The 22,662-nt window shown below is 38.2% G+C and overlaps 1 protein-coding gene across 2 annotated transcripts in view; it reads left to right on the top strand.

Moving 5' to 3' along the window:
• Nucleotides 1–22,662, top strand: part of ETFA (electron transfer flavoprotein subunit alpha) — a 101,832-nt gene that overhangs the window by 65,628 nt on the left and 13,542 nt on the right. For both annotated transcript variants that reach the window (XM_031002196.3, XM_031002195.3), the window contains exon 10: nucleotides 21,292–21,357. In XM_031002196.3, the coding sequence (XP_030858056.1) occupies nucleotides 21,292–21,357 (66 nt within the window). The remainder of the gene's footprint in view (nucleotides 1–21,291; nucleotides 21,358–22,662) is intronic.

The raw sequence follows: 22,662 nt of genomic DNA, 5'->3' as shown, positions 1-22,662 counted from the left end.
ATGGAATACTCCAGTTTTATCAGTTAGCCTAATACAGAATCCACTTTAGGGCCAAGTATTGCGTTTAGTTGTCATCTCTTTAGTCTTAAGTTATATGGTTGTGGTAAGGGATGGTTCTTGGTTCTTATTTAGTCTCAGTCTTAGGCAGATCCTCTGCACTTGGGCCTCAGAGTGAGGCTTTCTCAGTGTTCTTGCCCCTGCCCCCTGCATCTCTACCTGTGGCAGCCAAAGTCTGCTTTATCTGTAGTGATGGTAGCAGTTTGAGTCATCCTGAGAAAATTCAGGTGAAAGATAAAGGCTAGAAAGATAGGCTTGAAACGAGGTGAGAGTGTGTAAATAAAAATTCTGGCTGTGTGAGGTGGCTCATGCCTATAATCCCAGCACTGGAAGCTGAGTTGTAGAATGTACAATAAGTTTACCTGTGAAGTAGAAGGAAACCCAGGAGTTCAAGGGTGCAGTGAGCTGTAGTTGTGACGCTACACTCCAGCCTGGGTGACAGAGTGAGACCCTGTCTCTAATTATATAAAAATAAAGTCACCTTAATAAAAAAGATTCTATATGGTCCTGTCCGTTTGCTAGATGTGGGCTGCAAATTTGGTCTTTAGAAGCCAATTCATATTGGGAAACAAGATCAGTGCCCTGAGGTACAGTGTCCCAACGTAAAAACAAACTAATGGCACATGGGAAGTATCATTTGGCCTGGTATCAAGATCAGAGAGAGAGATATATCCCTTGAGTCCTTATAAAGAAGGCTCTATTTATTGATTGACATCCTCAACAATACCTTTACTGTAAATAAGAAGTGGTTTCATAGGACTGCGTTTTTAATAATGTCCCTCAGTGTACGCTAATTGCCTAATATTAAGCGCATTTTCGTGAGAGGCAGAAATTATGTGATTTCGTATCTGCTGTTCAGGCTTATTCTAGGGTAGTGACTAGTGATCTAGTTGTAGAACCCTTCTTCAAAGGAAATTTTATCAGGAAGCCCCATGTATAATATGGGAAAAAGTGGACTTGAAGTGGGGTGGTATATCTAGAGTGCTACTAGCTCAGCTCTCGCCCTTTCTCATTTTCCTGAGACAGTCTGTACTACACCTGTGCGGAATGACTAGCGCCCTGAGCACATTATCAGAACTACTGTCCAGAGAAAATTGTTGAATTGCATAGCCCCAGATCTCTACAAATGTGTCTATGGGAACTGAATTCTGATTTTTGTCGTCTATTAGTATTTCAACTACTTTATTTTAAATTGTCACCCCTTTTAAAACCCCTTATTTAGTATCATTATCTTACTCTCAGAAACTGACCATTCCTTCTACTTCACAAGTAAACTTACTGTACTTTCTACATAAGCAAAGCAATACAAACAAAAATCCAGCTTATCTATATGTAAATAAAAAAAGAGGGCCTCCCTTTTTAATTTTGCTAATATGTCTGCTTTTCCTCTGGACCCCATCATTTTGTACCTTCTTTGAGACAGTGTTCCATTGGTTACCCCATCCTCCGAGTCAGAGTCTCTCCTCTATTGGCCCCTTTTCTATAGTCTTAAGAAGAAAACCCTTTATCTGCCCAGCAGCTTCTTTTCCTCATTACCTACTGCCCCTTTCACCTCTCTTGCTAGGCTAAGCTTGAAAATGTAGCTTATATTTGCTGTATTCCTTTTCCTTCCCATTCTTTTCTTTTTATTTAAAAGTTTATATATAAATTTATGAAAATATATATACAATTTACATAGAAATAATAAACACTAATGTTTTCATCCCTGAATTTAAGAAACAATATTGCAGTACTGTTGAAAACCCTTGTGTACTCTTCCTTTAATACACATTTTTTCCTCCCCTCAAAAGTAACCATTACTGGCTGGGCATGGTGGATGGCTCACACCTGTAATCCCAGCACTTTGGGAGGCTGTGGCAGGAGGATCATGTGAGCTCAGGAATTTGAGACCAGGCTGGGCAACATAGCGAGACCTCCTTTCTACTTTAAAAAAAAAAAAATTTAGTTGGGTGTGGTGGCATGTAGCTGTAGTCCCAGCTACTCAGGAGGCTGAGGTGGGAGGATCACTTGAGCCAGGGAGATCAAGGCTGCAGTGAGCTATGATTGTGCCACTGCACTCCAGCCTGATCAACAGAGCAAGAAAAAAAAGGAAAAAAGTAGCCATTATCCTAAATTTGATTATTATTGTTTCAAGACATTTCATTTTTACTTTTACTACATATCTACAGATCCCTAAGCAGTATATAGCTGAGATTTTCAATATGAATATGATGAATGATTTAGAGGCATACCAGATGTTGATCCTCTCAGCCTTTGGAACAGTGAATTTTATGACCAGCCTTGTTCATGTACCATACAAATGTTATCTTCTGTGTGCCATGGTATAAAAAAGTTGGGGAGCACTGATATATAATATTATTGTGTATATTTTTGAAATTATCTTTAGTAATGTCCTATATATGTTCTTTATCTTTTTTTCAATCCATCTTATATTTGTGAGGTTCATCTTTGTTAATGCAGGTAGCATTTTTTTCATTTGTATTTCATTTATGTATGGTATTCTGTTATATGAATTTATCACACTTTACCTATTTTCTTATTAATGGTTGTTTATTTAAGTAGTCTATAATTTCTTGCTTACAAATAATGTTACCATGAAGATTATTAATAATGTTTACTTGTATGTTAGTGTTTTACTAGAGAAATATGCCTTGGGGTGAAATTGCTAATTGTAGAGAATGTAGCTTTACCAGATTTTGACAAATTGTTTTCCAAAGTGGTTATTCCAGCTTATATTCACCAACAGTTTTAACAGCTCTCTGAACTTTGCTTATTTACAGTTTTAAAAAAACTTTTGCAGTTCTTGAGATAGGCGGTAGTTCTGAAGATGGGTGGTGATGGTTGCATAACAAGGTAACTGTACTTAGTGTCCCAGAACTGTATATTTTAAAATGATTACTGGGCCGGGCATGGTGGCTCACACCTGTAATCCCAGCACTTTGGGAGGCCGAGGCGGGTGGATCACAAGGTCAGGAGATTGAGACCATCCTGGCTAACACAGTGAAACCCCGGCTCTACTAAAAATACCAAAAATTAGCTGGGCGTGGTGGCGGGCGCCTGTAGTCCCAGCTACTCCGGAGGCTGAGGCAGGAGAATGGCATGAACCCAGGAGGCGGAGCTTGCAGTGAGCCGAGATCGCGCCACTGCACTCCAGCCTGGGCGACAGAGTGAGACTCTATCTCAAAAAAAAAAAAAAAAAAAGATTACCATGGACTGGGCATGGTGGTTCACGCCTGTAATCCCAGCACTTTGGGAGGCCGAGGTGCAAGGATCACCTGAGGTTGGGAGTTCAAGAGCAGCCTGACCAACACGGAGAAACCCCATCTCTACTAAAAATACAAAATTAGCCAGGCGTGGCGGCACATGCCTGTAATCCTAGTTACTTGGGAGGCTAAGGCAGGAGAATCATTTGAACTTGGGAGGTGGAGGTTGTGGTGAGCCAAGATCACGCCATTGCACTCCATCCTGGGCAACAAGAGCAAAACTCCGTCTCAAAAAAAAAAAAAATTACTATGGTAAATTTTACGTTATATATATTTTAGCACATTTTTAAAAAAGCTTTGCTGGCCTGATGGGAATGAAATCTCACTGTGCTTTTTATCTGCTTTTCTGTGATTACTAGTGAGATATCTTTTCATATGCGGAATATCCATTTATGGTTTTTTTCCCTTTGAATATTTAATGTTAATACCATTTGCTCATTTTTCTATTAAGTTATCTTTTTCTTACTGATTCTTGGAATTTCTTTTTTTTTTTTTATTTTTTGAGACAGGGTCTCACTGTGTTGCCCAGGCTGGAGTGGAGTGGCGCGATCTCGGCTCACTGCAGCCTCTACCTCCTGGGTTCAAGCAATTCTCCCACCTCAGCCTCCTGAGTAGCTGGGACTACAGGTGCCCTCCACCATACCTGGCTAATTTTTGTATATTTTTTGTGGAGATGGCGTTTCACCATGTTGGCCAGGCTGATTCTTGGAAGTTCTTTATGTATTCTGGATACACATCTTTTGTTGGTTATGTGTGTTGCATACATTTTCTTTCATTTATGTCTGTCTTTTCCATTTAAAAAAAAATACCTTTTGATAGAGCATTAATTTTAATGTGGTTCAACTTATTTTTTTCCTTTTCGATATGTATTTTTTGTGTCTTATTTAAGAAATCATTCCTAAGTTAGGGTTGTAAAGATATTCACCTGTATTTTTTTCTAAGAAGTTTTAAAAATTTTGTCCTTCACATTTTGGTTTATAATTATAATCTACTCGATTTGATTTTTATGTTTAATGTGAAGTGAGTATTCCATTTTCCCCCCATGTAGTTAATCAGGTACCTCAGCACCATTTATTACACATTCCCTCTCTCCTCCACTAATGCACAGCATCATCTTTTACATATCAAGTTTATATGTATGCAGGGGTCTATTTCTGGGCCGTCTATTCTGTCCCATTGGCCAGTTGTTTATTACTGTACCCCTACTACACTTAAGCTTTATAATAAAGTTATCTGGTTGGGCAGTATCTCCCTTCTCAGTTCTCCAAAATGTTTTTAGCTATTGGTTCCCTGCGTTACTTTACAGTTTTAGAATTCATTTGTTAAGCTTCACAGTTGAAATATTGATCGGAAATGTAGGTATAACTCATTATCCAGATTTAGACTATTACTAAAATTGTATAGATACTAAAGCTTCAGAGAACTCAGACCTATATTTTATTATCTTAATAGGGAGAATTAATAACTGGTTCACAGTCTATTCAAAACCTCAAATAATTTTCCCTCAATTACAAAATCTTAAACACTTTTATAAGAATCCCAGTTCATGTAAAAATCTGCATTATGCATGTAAAACACCAGTTACTTAACACTTACTACACTCATTATTTGGTATGTTTTTGGACAGAATAGTGTGGAAACTGTACAGTATCAGTTATTTCTTCTACACTGCTCCAAACATGTACCATAATGTAAATAAGCAATGAGAAAATATGTTAAAGATACATGATGAATGCAAATAACTCTTAGTGAATAACCAAGACCACGTAAAAAAAAAAATGTACTGATTGAAGAGTTGCCTGAGTTAGATTTGGTGGTGAGAAGTGGGAGAAGGGGCTGTTATCATGGTTGCAGTTCAGTGGTGAGTCAAAATGTATGGAAAGATTCTAGCAAAGGAGCTTACTATTGGATCCTAAGAAGTGATGGACAGTTTTCTCCACTCCTGAGGTCCAGAAATAGATGGCTGTGAACCATTGTCTGCAGTCTTAGATAAAACAATTAGATGAAAAAAAATCTAAAAAAATGTATGTCCCCTTGTGTTCCTTTTGCTCGTGGTTATAGAATGTGAGCATAAGATATGGTCCTGTCAGGAAAATAGCTGAGATACAGCTGCTGAGTAGACTGGATGGTCTCTCTTAGATTCATAAGCACCTTAAATGTGCACTCATGCAAATCCTTGATAGTTGTTTTTTTAAATTTGAATAGTGACTCCTGGGTTTAAAAAGTACATATTGTAACAGATATTCAGATAGCGAAAATTCTTCAAGTGAGGAACATTGGATGTATAGATTAATTTGGAAAGAGTCAAAATCTTTGCAACATTTGGTCTTCTGTGACCATGATTTTATTTCTCCACTTGTTTAGACAGTTTTATAATTTTTGTTATAAAAGTATGTAGATATATAGGAATGCAATTGATATTTATATACTGCTCTTACTAATTTATCTGTAGATTTTCTTGGATGTTGTACATACACAGACATATCTTCTGGGAATAATGAATAATGAAATTTTGCTTCATCTTTTTATTTAATTTTCTTTTCTTTTCTTTTTTTTTTTTTTGAGATGGAGTCTTGGCTCCGTAGCCCAGGCTGGAGTGCAGTGGCATGATCTCGGCTCACTGCAAGCTCCACCTCCCGGGTTCATGCCATTCTCCTGCCTCAGCCTCCCGAGTAGCTGGGACTACAGGTGCCTGCCACCACGTCCGGCTAATTTTTTTTGTATTTTTAGTAGAGACGGGATTTCACCGTGTTAGCCAGAATGGTCTCGATCTCCTGACCTCGTGATCCGCCTGCCGCAGCCTCCCAAAGTGCTGGGATTACAGGTGTGAGCCACCGTGCCCAAACAATTTTCTTTTCTTATTGTGTTAGCTGTGGCATTGTTGAACAGAAGTGGTGAGGATAAACATCCTTGTCCTTCATTTCGAGGAAATTCTTCCATTGTTTCACCATAGGTATTATGTTGGCTGTCTGTTTTTAGTGGATACCCTTTATCAGATTTTAGAAAGTTCCCTACAATAGGCAGTGTCATAGAATAGTTAAGAATCCAGACTTTCTAGCCAGGTTGCCAGGATTCAGCCCTTGGTGTTGCCACTTGCTGGGTGTGTGACTTTGGACAAATCACTTAACCCCTCTGTAGCACAGTTTTCTCAACTATATAATGGTGATAATAATAATTCATACTTCATACTGTAGTGTTAAAGATTAAATGATTTTAAAGATTAATATGTAAAATAGGCTTAAATGAGTTAATATTTATATAACACTTAAAAACTGTGCCTGGTATATAGTAAGTGCTGTGTATTAGCCATTTTTACAGTACTGTCATAAATCCTTGTTTTCTAAGAGATTTTGTTTTATTTTGTTTTGAAATTATGAACAGGTATTGAATTCTTTTTACCTGAGGTTTGACACACTTACTGGATTTTGTTAGCACATTAATATTTGTTGAACTTAATAGAGTCTCAGATTTACGCTACAACTAGTATTTAATTTCTATGGCCTTTTAAAGGTTGGCGTATTTGGTGGTAGTTTCCATTTAATACTTATTTCTAGATTGCCTTCTATTAGCTTTTTTGATGGTGCTGACCTTACCTTCCTAACCATCTGAACATATAAGCATATTGCAATTATTAAAGAATCTGTTTTCTAATGCCAGGGAAATGTGTTCTTACGTTTAGTGCAACTTCTTAGTGGGAGTAGATTATTTTGTGTATATTTTGGTATTTTACTAACAGACCAACTGTCCATTCATAATGGTGAGACTAAGTGAATAGAAGTCAGTTTAAAGTTACCAGGTGAATAAGCAGTTTTTGAAAAATGTATCAAGATAATAAATTTTGTTTCTGGGTTCTCTTTTGAAAATTCACTATTGTTGAAAAGTCTGTGTAGGAACAAACTTTATAGACTTACTTGTATACAGCTGGGACTGAATTTATGGGCTGCCTTTCTAACTTGCTAAAAAGCTGAAGATTGACAGCTGCTTTCATACTGCATTATCTAGCTTGGCTTTTAACTCCAAGAGAACTGTGTTCACAAATTGATGCTCTGTTCCTTTGGGGTTGGTATAGAAGCATTAAATTGTACTAAAATATTCATATGTGAGTGCATTTAGCTGAAAGCAATTGATGTTTTGTTCCCAAGAGGACAGAGAGAAATGCTGTATGGACCTGTAGTCCAGAAAACACCCTAAGCATGCTTCTTAAAGGTAATTACATGGCCTGGATTATCAAAGCCCATACAGTGAAGTTTAAAACGACAAAGAAGAAGTTGTAGAATTTATAAACTGTGGTTTGTATATATAAATTATTTGGTTGTACAATAGTTAAAAACTTAATTGCCAAAAAACTAGGAGTTTTAATTATATCTTTGGTTTGTCTTCTCAGCTAATTTTTACTAGACTGATTTCTCTAAACATTTATTCCAGAGGTCCAATATCAGTGAAGTTCTTTATCCATTATCGTTTTATTATATAAAGTTAAAAATTGTAAGTTTCAGAGAGTGTTGAATTCCTTTTTACATATATATGGTAACTGTTTAAAAGCATGCCACCAATAATGATAAATTGATATGTCTTGTAGATAGTGAATCTAATTTAACAGCTGACATGAAAATCAATAAGAGTAGACAAGAGTCTTTGTCGTAGCTGTGTTGGTGTGGTAACTTGAAAGAAATAAAACTATTCTAAATTTCTATTCTTATTCTATGTAATTTTGTTTTTTTTTCCTATAAAAACCAATGTATTTTCTCATATAGTTTCAGGTATGATAAATGGGCACATGAATGTCAAAGAACATGAGACACTTTACTAGAAAATGTTGATTCAATGGATAATTGGTCATTTAGCATATGTAATTCAGTACTGTGTTCACCTCAAGGCCAAAGATACAAGCACTGAGGTGTAGAGAAGAAGAGTTTAATAACATCGTTTAACTAAATATTAACCAAACTTAGTCTGAAAGGAAATTTGGGAAATAGTATTTGGGACAGGAGGGTATACTCCACTTCCTTAAAGTGAGATTATTTTAGAGGATCTTAGGTTGCATAGTAAATTTATTTTTAACTGGCATTACTATTTTCCGTATTACAAGCTCTACTCCAATTCTTACAATTTTAGAAGGTGCTTAAATGAGTTTTTCATAAGTCTTTGGTCTGAACTTCACAACTCAGATAGCTTTCTCTTAAATAAACATTTTGAGGGCTGGATGTGGTGGCTCACGCCTGTAATCCCAGAACTTTGGGAGGCTGAGGCGGGCAAATCACCCGAGGTTGGCAGTTCGAGACCAGCCTGACCAACATGGAGAAACTCTATTTCTCCTAAAAATACAAAATTAGCTGGGAGTGGTGGCACATGCTGTAATCCCAGCTACTTGGGAGGCTGAGGCACGAGAATTGCTTGAACCTGGGAGGCAGAGGTTGTGGTGAGCTGAGATCGCACCATCGCACTCCAGCCTGGGCAACAAGAGTGAAACTCTGTCTGAAAAAAACTAATAATAATAACAATAATAATAATAATAATTTTGAGAACGGTTTTGGATTTTAAGAAAAAAACTTTGTTTTTTTTTTTGTTTGTTTGTTCTTGTTTTTTTGAGACGGAGTCTTGCTCTGTCGCTCAGGCCAGAGTGCAGCGGCATGATCTGGGCTCACTGCAACCTCTGCCTCCCAGGTTCAAGTGATTCCCCTGCCTTAGCCTACCTAGTAGCTGGGATTGCAGGTGTGCACCACCACGCCCGGCTAATTGTTGTGTTTTTAGCAGAGGCGGGGTTTCGCCACGTTGGCCAGGCTGGTCTCAAACTCCTGACCTCGTTGTGATCCGCCCGCCTCGGCCTCTCAAAGTGCTAGGATTACTGGCGTGAGCTACTGCGCCCGGCCTGAATTTAAAGAAAAATTTTGAAGACAGTACAGTGAATTTCTATAAATCCTATACCTGGTTTTCCTTATTATTATTTTTAATGTAAATAATTTTTAATAATTAGCACAAGATTCTAGAATGAAGTTTTTTAAACATGGGAAATTCTGTGATGGTTTCTGTCAAGGTTTCTAGTGATTATTTTATTGCGGTAAAATATAAAATTTGCTGTTTTAACGATTTTTTTTCTTTTTCTTTTTCTTTTTTTTGAGATGGAGTCTCACTCTACTGCCCAGGCCGGAGGGCAGTGGTGCCATCTCGGGTTCAAGCAATTCTCCTGCCTCAGCCTCCCAAGTAGCTGAGACTACAGGCATGTGCCACCAAGCCTAACTAATTTTTGAATTTTCATAGAAACAGTGTTTCACCATGTTGCCAGGCTGGTCTCGAACTCCTGGCCTGAAGTGATCCACCCACCTCGTCCTCCCAAAGTGCTGGGATTATAAGTGTGAACCACCACACCCAGTTGTTTTAATGATTTTTAAGTGTACAATTTAGTGACTTCAACCACATTCACAACGTGCAGCCATCACTACTCTATTTCTGAAAGTTTTCATCACCCCAAATAGAAATCCTGTACCCATTAAGCAATAACTTATTACGTTCTACCTTGGCCCCTTGTAATTGCTAATCTATTTCTGTCTCTATGAATTTGCCTATTCTAGATATTTCATAAAGTTGAATCAAACAATATTTGTCCTTTTATGATGGCGTTTTTCATTTAGCACATTTTCACATTTCATCATATTGTATCATGTATCAGAACTTAATTCCTTTTTATGGTCCAGTCATCTGTAAACATTTTGCTTATCCATTCATGTGTCAATGGGTACTTAGGTTGTTTTATTTCACCTTTTAGCTATAGTGAATAATGCTGCTATGAACATTCACATGCAAGTATCTGTTTGAGTCCCTCTTGTCAGTTCTTTTGAGTATATACTTAGGATTGGAATTGCTGAGACATATGGTAGTTCTATGTGTAACTTTTTGAGGAACCTTCAAATTGGTTTCCTCTGGTTGCTTTGTAGCTCTCATAAACTTCTTGACATAGAAGTTATGAATAAATGTCAAGAAAAGCTATGTGTAAGCAGTGGCCAGCTCTTAGTGATTTGGGAAAGGAGGCAGTTTGGTGAATGGAAAGAATACTACTTGGAAGTCAGGAGACCTAGGTTTGGGTGGCAGCTCTGTTTCCCAGGGCCTTGATTTTTATCATTGATGAAATAAAGAGATCTCATAGATAATTTCAAAGGTTCCTTACAACTCCAAAATTCTACTTAGAAATGTATAATTTAGCATGTTTTGACTTGGATCAATTAAAGAACTTTGTTGATAAAAAATTTTGATAGTTGGCCAGGCGAAGTGGCTCACGCCTGTAATCCCAGCACTTTGGGAGGCCAAGGCGGGGGGATCCTGAGGTCAAGAGATCGAGACCATCCTGACCAACATGGTGAAACCTTGTCTCTACTAAAAATACAAAAATTAGCCAGGCATGGTGGCGCACACCTGTAGTCCCAGCTACTCAGCAGGCTGAGGCATGAGACTCACTTGAACCCAGGAGGCGGAGGTTGCAGTGAGCCGAGATGATGCCATTGCACTCCAGCCTGGGCAACAACAGAGCGAGACTCCATCTCAAAAAAAAAAAAAATTTGATAGTCAAAGAAACTTTTTTTTTTTTTTTTTTGAGATGGAGTCTCACTCTGTCGCCCAGGCTGGAGTGCAGTGGTGTGATCTTGGCTCACTGCCAGCTCCGCCTCCCAGGTTCATGCCATTCTCCTGCCTCAGCCTGCCGAGTAGCTGGGACTTACAGGGGCCCGCCCCCATGCCTGGCTAATTTTTTGTATTTTTTAGTAGAGACAGAGTTTCACTGTGTTGGCCAGGATGGTCTGGATCTCCTGACCTCGTGATCCGTCCGCCTCAGCCTCCCAAAGTGCTGGGATTACAAGTGTGAGCCACTGCGCCCAGCCAAATAAACTTTTTTTGAGACAGGGTCTCACTCTATTACCCAAGCTGGAGTGGAGTGGTGCCATCACATCTCACTGCAGCTTCAACCTCCTGGGCTCAAGTGATCCTCCTGCTTCAGCCTCCCAAGTAGCTGGGATCACAGATGTGTCCCACCACACCCAGCTAATTTGTTTTTTATTTTTTGTAGAGATGGGGTCTTGCTGTGTTGCCTAGGCTGGTCTCAAACTCCTGGCCTCAAGCGATCCTCCCACCTCGACCTCCCAAAGTGCTAGGATTACAGGCATGAGCCACTGCACCCAGCCTTCAAATAAAGTTTTTATTTGACCTGCTAAAATGCAAAGCTTTGTAATAGACTTGATTACATGTTCAAGTATTTTGATGTCATAGACACAAATATTTCAATGTAAATTAACTGTCTGAATAGTTTTAGGTAAGTATATAATAATATACTTGGCTTTTCATAATTTCAGGTACACTTAAAGTGTATTTTCCCACAATGGAAAATCTCTGAACTAGTATAGAAGCAAATTAGGTAAATGCAAAGCATTTAATTATAAAATTGTTAAATATCAAAATTATATTTAATTTATTATTATTAATATTTTTAGAGGTGGGGTCATATTCTGTTGCTCAGGCTGGAGTATGGCAACATGAGACCATAGTTCACTGCAGCCTCAAATTTCTGGACTCAAGAAATCCTCCTGCCTCAGCTTCACAAGTAGTTGGGATTATAGACGTGAGCCACTGAGCACAGCTGAAGTTATATTTGAATGTGAAACTATTCTCTTAAGAAAAAAAAAAAACTTGTTTCAGGTCCTATACATCTTGCATAATTGAAATCTACAATTAGAAAACATTAAAAGGCCAAGGGTTGAAATTTCACTTTTTTTCTGGTTTACATTTAAATTTTTGAATTGCGTTTCACAATATAGTTAACGTCCTTGTTTTAAAAAAATTCTTTTAACTTTGTAGTTAAGCAACTGGGTTATTAAATTTACATTTTGAACAAAAAATGTGAGGTACATAATGAAGTGTGTGCTAGTGATATACATCCCACCTGCTTTGGACATATTAGACTAGATGTGAAGAAGACATTTGCTTAGTTCCCTATACATCCTGGGAGAAAAGGTAAGCTGGTTAAAAGAATATGGAGGAGCTTATATCTAAGAATGAATTTGAATTTAAGATTTCAAAGAATCTTTGACTACATATTCTATCACTAAAAAGAACCAAGTCCCTCTACTGAGCCATGGAATCTCCATTCATGTGAAAAATCTTCAGAGGCTAGATAAGGGCCCCTGCTTTTCTTCCAAATGCACTTTCTGGCTTTGCCTCTAGACATTTCCCTTTAGCAGTTATTTGGAACCAGATATTGACTTCATTGAAAGCCAGATCAAAATCTTTAGCTGAAAAGTATTAGTTTTCAGTGCAGGTTACATAAATTAAAAGAAAGAAACACCATCAACAATAACAACAAAAATAATTTCAGAGCCTTGCCTCTTTTGTGAGTCAGTCTCCTTGAAGGGCTTCCAGCTGGTGCATGTGTGTGGTGGGTGTGCATTAGAGGCTTTCTAATTGACATGCAAGTGGTTGATAGAGCAATAAATCTAAACAGTGTAGCTTGTCATTATTCATGATAAGGAGACCCAGAGCTAATGTACAAACTGATACTTTTAGTAACATGGAGTAAAAGCTAATGTTAGCTAAAATTGACAATACTTTTTTTTTTTTTTTAATATGTACAAACTTCAGTTGGCTCTTCACCAGGTCTCATCTTGTTTTAGGGATCTTTCTCTAAGATAAATATACTTTGTGGACTTTTAACAGACTGGTGACTTCAGCTAAAGCATATTACCAATACAGTAATAATATTGAGTCATATGTGGTATAGAAAAAGTGCTGAATTTAGAATCAACCTAGGTTAAGAAGCCTGCCTTTTGAGAGTAGAATGGTGGCTTCCAGGGGCTGGGAGGTGGGGGAAATGGGGAGATGTTGGTCAAAGGATACAAAATTTGTTATGCTGGATGAATAAATTCTGGGGATCTATTGTACAGAATGGTGACTATAGTTAATAAGAGTGGATTGTATACTTAAGATTTGCTAAGAGAGTAAATCTTAAGTGTTCTCACCACAAAAAGTAATTGTGATGTGATAGATATGTTAATTAGCCTGATTGTGGTAATTATTTCATAATGTTTACCTATATCAAAACATCACATTGTATACTTTAAATATATATAATTTTTATGTGTCAAATATACCTCAGTAAAGCTGGGGAGGGAGACCTGCCTTTTACTAGGTGTGTATAATTTTGGACAACTCAGCAAGCCTGCCTGAGCCTCTGCTTTCTCTTCTATAAAATAGGAATCATTTCTACCCTATAGAGTTGTTGTCATAGTTAAATGAGGTCGTGTGTATAAAGTACAGCATAGTTACTGGCGTAACATAGACAGTACATATAGCTGTGATGACTAGTGTGTTGTCTTGAATTCTAATAAAACAGGAGCTAATCTTAGTACAGGGGTGTTGTCTGATGGATGGGATATAGTTTCAGCTTCAAACCAAGAGTATGGGTAAAATCTTCCCTTCATGTGAAACTCAGTTTAGCCAGAATCCCACCTGAGAATTTCATAATACAGGCAGAGAGCTGTTTGAGAAAAGAGCCACAGATAGTTGTACTTTGAGTTTTGGGGCCTCTTCCAAAAAGAGAAGAGACTTAAACAGGATTTGGCAAACAAAGGAAATAGTTTGGCCTTTTAAATGAGCAGCAGGATGAAATATGCAATATTAATGCACAGGAGGCTCCAATAATTAGAAAATATAGTTTGGTTAATCTACTTCCCAAAGACACATTCATTATTTGCTATGATAAATTCATTTAACTCCTAACCTGGCATTTGTTATGTATATGTATATTATGTTTTATCTATAACAGTTGCTGTTTAAGGTTATGGCTGTGTAGTCTATTGAGAAAAGAAGGTTGAGAAAGCATTTGCCATTCTGTATAACTCTTGTCCTGGTTGAGGCAGTCTTAGGGGTATTATTTTTTTGAGCACATAACATTGGATCTCTGAATTCTAGATAGAACCACTTACATGATGTGTTTAAATTTTTATTTATTTAAAGAAATGTAAGTTTTCATGTTCCTTCCCTACCTCTATCTAGAAAGGAACACTTTTGGCAGAAAAGTTTAAAACCTGATTTTTTAAGAGAGGAAACAATATTGGCATGGTATTTCTGCTCTGAATGCTCCAGATTTAACCACCCTACTCATATTCGTATTTCATATAAACAAAAAGTAAACATTTAAATCTCTCCATTCTACTTTGTTTAAAGTAAAGCAGATCTGAAGTTGCTGCAGGCAGAATACTGTTCCAATTCCAGAAAAACATGAATTTATGATTTTATATCATAAACTCACATAATTTCAACTTCATATGTATTATATTTTTAATATCAACTTGATATGTCTTAGTACCTGCATCTGGGATATGTATCCTTGCACAAAGATTGTGTTAGAAATCTGTAAAGAAATCATCCCAACTTCCTAGGCAAGCACTGGCTAGGAAGCTGGGCAGAAATTCTAACTTTATGGTCAGTACTAAATGCAAAGAAGAAACTAACAGCTGTCAAAGAAAATTTTTCCCAGTACACTCCCCTGGAAGAATTGTGTCAAGTTAGTAACAACTTTCTTGACTATAGATATATATAGATAGTAATAGTTACCATTTTAAAGTGAAATTTTTGACAGTTGGCTGTCTCCTTTTCTGTTTAGAACTATAACATTAAAAATGCCTTCTAGTTTAGAGATTTGGTGATCATTTTAGAAATAATATTATAGAAATATTTTGAGTACTTTATGTGCATCTTATTTTCATCATCACAACAATCCTATTAGCTGCAGGTATTTGTCTCCATTTTACACATAACCGCAGTTGAGCCTTTGAGAGATTGAATAACTTGCTCAAGAATGCAGATTGGTAAGTGGGAGAGTCAGGATCTGAACCCAGCTCTTATTTATTTAACTGTAATGATTGAATAATGTAGTGGTTTCTTTTACCTCCTCATTTTCAACTTTCTTGAGTTGAGATCTGAGCTTACTAATTTTCCATCATCCTTGTTTTCTAATATGCGTTTGAGGTTATAAATCCTTCTAAGTATCAGCCAGGCATGGTGGCTCATGCCTGTAATCCCAGCACTTTGGGAGGCCGAGGTGGGTGGATCACCTGAGGTCAGGAATTCGAGACCAGCCTGGCCAACATGGCAAAACCCCATCTCTACTAAGAGTACAAAAATTAGCCGGGCGAGGTGGCACGTTCCTGTAATCCCAGCTACTCAGGAGGCTGAGGCACGAAAATCGCTTGAACCCAGGAGGCAGAGGTTGCAGCGAGCCAAGATCGTGCCACTGCACTCCAGCCTGGGCAGCAGAGTGAGACTCTGTCTCAAAATCAATCATTCTTTCTAAATACCACTCTAGCTGCATCCCACATGTTCTGATATACCTTTCCTTTTTTGGTGTTTTGTTCCATGTATTTTTAAATTTCCATTTTAATTTTTTTGACTCACATATTTCAGATACTTTTAAAATCTTTTTTAGAACTGAGTTTTTGAGGAAATATTTTTCAGGTCCATCTAGAGTTTTAAGAACTAAATATAAGTTACTGGAGAACAAAATTTGATAGAGAGTTGCTTTTTCAGAGTATAAACTGATCATGTTAAACCAGTAGTTTTCATCTGCTTTTGGTTTTCCTATAATGGGTTACACCACCTGAAATTTGATAGATTTTTGTCATCTATTTGTGACTCTATATTGGCTACTCTTGTTTAATGTTGCTGCCTCTAATGCTAATCTTCAGCTCTGCCACACTGCTGACTTTCCTTTTTGGTTCACGTTCCCATTGAGCATAAAAGAACCTGTAAATGGTCTTGTTCTGAGCCAACAGAAGCAACACAGATACATAAGACAATGCCATTCTGTCTTTAGATCTGTTGTCAGACCATAGTCCACAGTTCCCTAGTGGAGTTTACAAGAAGGCTCTTTAGTTTGTTCTATGATTATTTTGGATTTGTGCTGCCCAGTATGATAACCTCTAAGCCACATGTGATTATTGGGTACTTGAAATATAATTAGTCTGACCTAAGATTACATTATTAAAAATTAATTTTACCTGTTTATTTTTACTTTAATGTGGCCACTAGAAAATTTAACATTAAATATGTGGCTTACAAGATATATAAGTATAGATGTATCGAATAACTCTGTTTGGGGCTTAACAGTGATGAGCGAAAATGCAATGTAGCAGAGGACAGTTTTCCCCTTAGCTTCTACATGAAATTCTGGAAAAGCAGAGCTCAGATAATACATCTTAGAATTCCAGGTTTGGGCACGTGTTTTGGGTAAAGCAGGAATGATGTTAGTATATACTTACTTTCTGAAGAAAGCAGCCAAAAACCTAATCATCCACCAGAGAACACTAGCCATGTTGAATCCACAGGTTGGTTAGATTTCTGTAAAAGTCTGAAGATTTCATTCCAATCATCCCTCTAATTCTCAGACATGCAGTTTTATCGTTAAGCCAGGACCATTAAAACCTGCTTTAAAAGCTTGTTTTGTCTAAAGGACTTAAGGGAGCAGGAACAGATGGGGATAGATGGCAAAAGTGGGCCCCTGTTTGGCAGAAGGTAAAGATACTGTCCCCTAATCTGTTTTCTGCTCCTAATGGCTTTTCCACTTCTCAGTGGCAGGTAGGAAAGTGAGGGGCTGATGAGAGACTGTAGCTCTATCACACCTCTTTTCCATTTTCCTTTATTGGATTACAGATTTTTGTGACCTTGCCGTAACCTGTAATTGTTAGACTGTGAGCTTCTTGAGGACAGGGCACAGAGAATTAGTCATCTTTATATTACCTGTAAGGTACAGTAAGAATATCAACAACAGTAAAATCAGTTACCCAGTGCTGCTCAACTCTTTCCTATTATGGTACACTTAGTTAGAATATTTGTACCACATGGGATTCTGGCCACCCAGTACTTCAAGTCCACACAACTCTTTTGTACAAATTATAAAGTACTGGTGTCTCAAGTTACTTTACTGCCATCTGTTGGAAAGTTATTGTAATAAAAATGCAGGGCTATAGTGACTGTTAAGAGTGGTGCCCTCCTTCAGAGTTATTCAGTGTGCAGCCTGCTCAGCTGTACATGGTAGTCCTGAGGCTACCTCAGGAGCCCACCTGGCCACCTAGTGGGCTGAGAAAATCAATATTTGAATAAACCTCAACCCGTGAGTGACACATCAATGTGTCTTGGGAAATCTGATACTATGCTAAGGACGAGCCTCAACAGTAACCCTATAAAGCAGGAGTTCTTATAATTCCAGTGTTTTGGATGAGCAGTCTGAGGCATAGAGAGGTTACATGAATGGCCCATGGTCATGCAGCTATCAGATGGCAGAGGTGGGATTTGAATGGAGGCAGTGAGGCTACAGAGCCTAGGTTCTTAACCACAGTGATACGGTAAACCTGTTAAACCGCATCAGATGCAACAGTTTCTCAGTCCTGCTGCCCTTTCTATCTCAGCCCACTGTACTAGTTTAGACCTCAGCCCCTGAGTTCTTTGAATGAGTCTATAGGTTTTGGCAAAGGAAGAGGTATTTGTGCTTTTTTCTGCCAGTACTTGTTTGTGTTAAGGTTAAGTGCTATCCCTTCTCTATATTTCAGAATAAGCTCTGGTCCTCTTCCCATCCTGTGGCTTTACTTCTCCGCACAGCCCCTATTCTTGGCATCACAGAGTGATTAACTCAGACTGCTATCAGCCACCTGGGGTTGATCCATTCTCTTCTAAATTCTCACTCTTCTAGATTCTAAAGCCACGAGGCCTATCTCTAGAACTATCCCTCCTTCTTTCTGTTTCTGTTGGTTCCTTTAATCCCCACCGTCCCCCGCCACGCCTTGTATAACCCTTAATTGCTGTACTCCCTGGCAACATCTCTCACTTTCTCTCCAAATGATCTTACTATCTGATTTAGAAGGAAAGTGCCTCAGGGAAGGGATTGTCTTGTTATGTTGTGAAGCAGCATCTGAAGTGCCCCATAAATTAGCATCTGTAGAGAGTTTTGTGTATACTAATTATTATTATTATTGAAATACAAAAATGCTTTCTGAACCATGAGGAATTAGACTAAGATATTAGTCTAATTGCCTGTACATGTTTTTTAAAAAGGAGGGAAAAAGCCTCTCTTCCTGAGAGAGCTATCAGAGCCTCAGAGCAGCCGCCAAAATCCCTAGACTTGTTCTGGGTTATTGTTTCAGTGCTTTTATGTTTATTCAGAGGACCGTGTTTGCAAGACAGTAAAATAAAGTCCTGTTGGTCATGTGGATCCATTTGGACCATTTATTGTGATCAGAAAGGTAGAAATGGCCCTGGAGCACCTGCCTTCCGTTTGTTTTGGCCCAGAATCTCTTATTTCCTTAGTGACACTTATGGTTAAAGTCAATGGAATTCATTTTTGGGGACACAGGGGGTTTTAAGTAATTTTCATTTATATTATGTTTATGTTTACTGCCAGAGTGAATCAACATTTTTATTAGCATTTTATAATGCACATGGAGCTTTTAAGACTTGAATTTGCTGTAGACATGTATGACAGAAAGACTCGTTTACAGGACTACTGGTCTTTTCCAATGCTTGCTTTGAGAATATACCTAAAAGAGTGGTGTCTAGCTAAATAGCTTGCTTTTAAAATCTTTATGTTAGAATTTGTTTGCCGGGTTTTTCTGAATATGAACGTTAGTATATTTTGATTAACAATTTAACAAATGTCCCTTTATGAATGAAATGCTAGTCAGAATAAACTGAGGTGATCTTAAAATTACCTATTGAAGGCTGGGCGCCATGGCTCATGCCAGTAATCCCAGCACTTTGGGAGGCCGAGGTGGGCGGATCACAAGGTCAGGAGTTCGAGACCAGCCTGGCCAACATAGTGAAACCCTGTCTCTACTAAAAATACAAAAATTAGCTGAGTGGGGTGGCATACACCTGTAGTCCCAGCTGCTCAGGAGGCCGAGGCGGGAGAATCGCATGAACCTGGGAGGTGGAGGTTGCAGTGAGCCAAGACTGTGCCATTGCACTCCAGCCTGGGTGACAGAGTGAGACTCCATCTCAAAAAAAAAAAAAAAAAGCCTATTGAATTACTTCTAAATCTTAAATAGAAAGTAGTGGAAGAAGTTTACTACTTATGCAAGTGTCCATGTCTGAGAGACAGTATGATGTCAGGGCCTTCTTGCATTGTCCGACTATGTAGGGTCACAATTGACACACTGGATACGTTGAAGGTAGAATCACAGAGCATGCAATTGCTTTTTATCCTCATCCATACTTTCTGCAGCATTCCTCCCCACCCTAAGACACAGTCTCATTATGCCAAATTGTTCTTGTCTTCAGGCTTTTGGTAACTATAGAACAAGTTGATTCAAAAAACAAGCTCATCTCATTTTTAGATGATTAACTCACTTTGGGGACTAGATTGTTTCCTTTTCCAGGTTACATGGTGCTGCTCTAGGAGCAGTTGGACACTTCATGCTTGTAAAGATCAGGGAGTACTGCAGGGGGCTAGACAGTTGTCAGATTCAGGCTGCTAAAGAGCTGAGGGATCACTTATTGTAGTGGTTCTCCAGCTCTGGCTATACATCAGAGTATCCTGGGGAGCTTTCTTTACAAGCACCAGTGCTGGAGGTGTACCTCTTCTGTTTACAATTGGAAAAAGTGAGGCCCTGAGAGGTGAATTGACTTGTATGTGGCCATATACAATTAGGTGCTATGAAAAATCATAACATTAGGAGGTAATAACATTATTTTCAGATCCTAGTTGAAATGCTCTCTTATTTTGGATTGAGCAATTGTTAAATGAGATCATAAGCAGTGCAGAAAACAAGGTGGGACCACCTTGACACTGTCATTGGCTTTTGAAGTATCTGCCCTGTAATAAAAGTAAGTATAACAGAACCACCTTCAGTGCCTTCCACATATTATTCATATTGAGGAGAGACTTTACTGTCAGTTGTGACAAAACCTTAGTGTCAGTCTGGTTACATGGTAGTTATACCTCCTACCCAGGCCAGGACTCGTTTGTTCAGTTTTTGTGTGGGAAAAGGTTTTCAATTGAAGCTTTAGTTATACCTGGTAAACAGAATGAAGCAGGTAAGCTCTTCTAATTAAGCACTTATTAAAGTGCTTAAAGTTTTTCATAATGGAAGTGTGTTTTTATTTTCAAACAAAGGCACTGTAAAAATTTTAGATAAGGAGACAGAACAGTGTCAGTCATCATTCCCTTTGTAATTATTGAGGGCAGAGGGGCAGGAAGAGGTACGAATATCATCAACATTTACCGAAAAACTATGGTATGGAGGCCTTTTTGTTAGGCTCTGGAAACACAAAGGTTCAGCCCATACCTTTGAGAAGTTTGTTATTTTTTATTCAGAGAGAATGTGTGTGTGTGTGTGTCTGTATGTGTATGTGTGTGTGTTTAAAATCTCTTGATAGTAATTTGTATTTCTGGTTTTTCTAAATACAAAGTTTAATAAACATATCCTAATTACCATTTTAACAAATATCCTTTTGTGATAAGGCGAACAACTAAGCCAAACAACTAAGTCAAAAATTATTTTAATATATTTGAGTATATGTGTTTATATGTTAATATACAATGTGTGTATGTTGTTAATTTTTAATGGGTATGTACAGCATGTATGGGTTGTGCAGTGATTTTCAAGTGAGTGCCACAGATGAAAAATGCTACCTCACAGGTAATTGTGAGATTGAGACACTTGATGTAAAATGCTTAACACTGTGTCTGGCACATAGTAAATGTTCAGTAATCCTCATTATCCACATATTTATTTTACCACCACTGCTATAGGAATTCATAGGAAAAAGAGAACTGTAGGTTAAGGAGATCAGAGAAAAAGGAAAGCATAATTTAAGCAATACATTTTGCCTCTATTTTATTTAACATATCTTTTGCCTAAGACTTAAACTGCTAATAGCAAACACTTTGGAAAGTATTATATAATATAAATACATATTAATAATGTGACCTCTTTTATTTCAGGAACTTTATATTGCTGTTGGAATATCTGGAGCCATCCAACATTTAGCTGGGATGAAAGACAGCAAGGTAATTGTACATCAGTGATGTTAAAAGAAAACGTTTCCACATTTTAGGATTTGGCTTACCTTGTATGTTTCCATGTAGTTACAATGCATGTAGTCAAGCCATTCACACTAACGTAGATCTGGGAACTGAAAGAAATAAAAGCTACCGTTCACTGCCTTAAAAATTATTGGTCACAGAGGCAGTGCTGTGTCATGGAAAGAGGCCTGAACCTGAGTTATAGCTCCACTGCTAACTTAATGCATGATGAGTGCTGTCTGCAAACTCAGTTTCTTTGTCTACTAAATGTGGGTATTGAATGATGATCACTAAGTTGCCCTTCAGCTATCACAATCTGTGGATAGAAAATATCAGGCTTAAACAATTTGATGAGGTTCTGAACGTGTAACTTATTTTTGAGGTTTTGATCCCTGATTCTCTCTCTGTCTGCTTCACTTTGGTCCTGTAACCCTCACAATCTCATATATCAGCAGGGCCCCACTTCTTGGGTTGTTATCAAAGTATAACCAACACATTTTGGGTTGGAGCATCAGGCCATCTTAATATCTCAGTATCTCAGTAATTATCAAAAGTGCAATAAGTATGGGGCCGGGCGCGGTGGCTCACGCCTGTAATCCCAGCACTTTGGGAGGCCGAGGCCGGCAGATCATGAGGTCAGGAGATCGAGACCATTCTGGCTAACACGGTGAAACCCCGTCTCTACTAAAAATACAAAAAAAATTCGCCAGGCATGGTGGCGAGCGCCTGTCAGCTACTCGAGAGGCTGAGGCAGGAGAATGGCGTGAACCGGGAGGCGGAGCTTGCAGTGAGCCGAGATTGCGTCACTGCACTCCAGCCTGAGTAACAGAGCGAGACTCTGTCTTAAAAAAAAAAAAAAAAAAAAAAAAAAGTGCAATAAGTAGAGGAAGGAAACACTTGATTTTTATTTATTTATTTATTTTTTTGAGACAAGAGTCTCGCTCTATCACCCAGGCTGAAGTCGCCCAGGCTGGAGTGCAGTGGCCTGATCTCGGCTCACTGCTAGCTCCGCCTCCCGGGTTCACGCCATTCTCCTGCCTCAGCCTCCCAAAGTGCTGGGATTACAGGCATAAGCCACCGCGCCCGGCCAGGAAACACTTGATTTTAACTTGCTACTTGGACTACTCTGAAAGTCCTGTGTAATGATTCTGAACATATATTTCAGAATATGACACATTAATTCATGCATAATAATATATAGTTTGAATTATGAACTTACCTTTCATGAAGTCAGAGATGCCTCTGACATTCCTGCATTTATCCATTCAGATGGAAGCTTGATATAAAAGA

Source organism: Gorilla gorilla, chromosome 16 (genome assembly GCF_029281585.2).
Source record: "Gorilla gorilla gorilla isolate KB3781 chromosome 16, NHGRI_mGorGor1-v2.1_pri, whole genome shotgun sequence".
NCBI classification, from domain to species: Eukaryota; Metazoa; Chordata; class Mammalia; order Primates; family Hominidae; genus Gorilla; species Gorilla gorilla.
The sequence above is the reverse complement of the archived record's forward strand: the minus strand, read 5'-3'. Positions and strand labels throughout refer to the sequence as shown.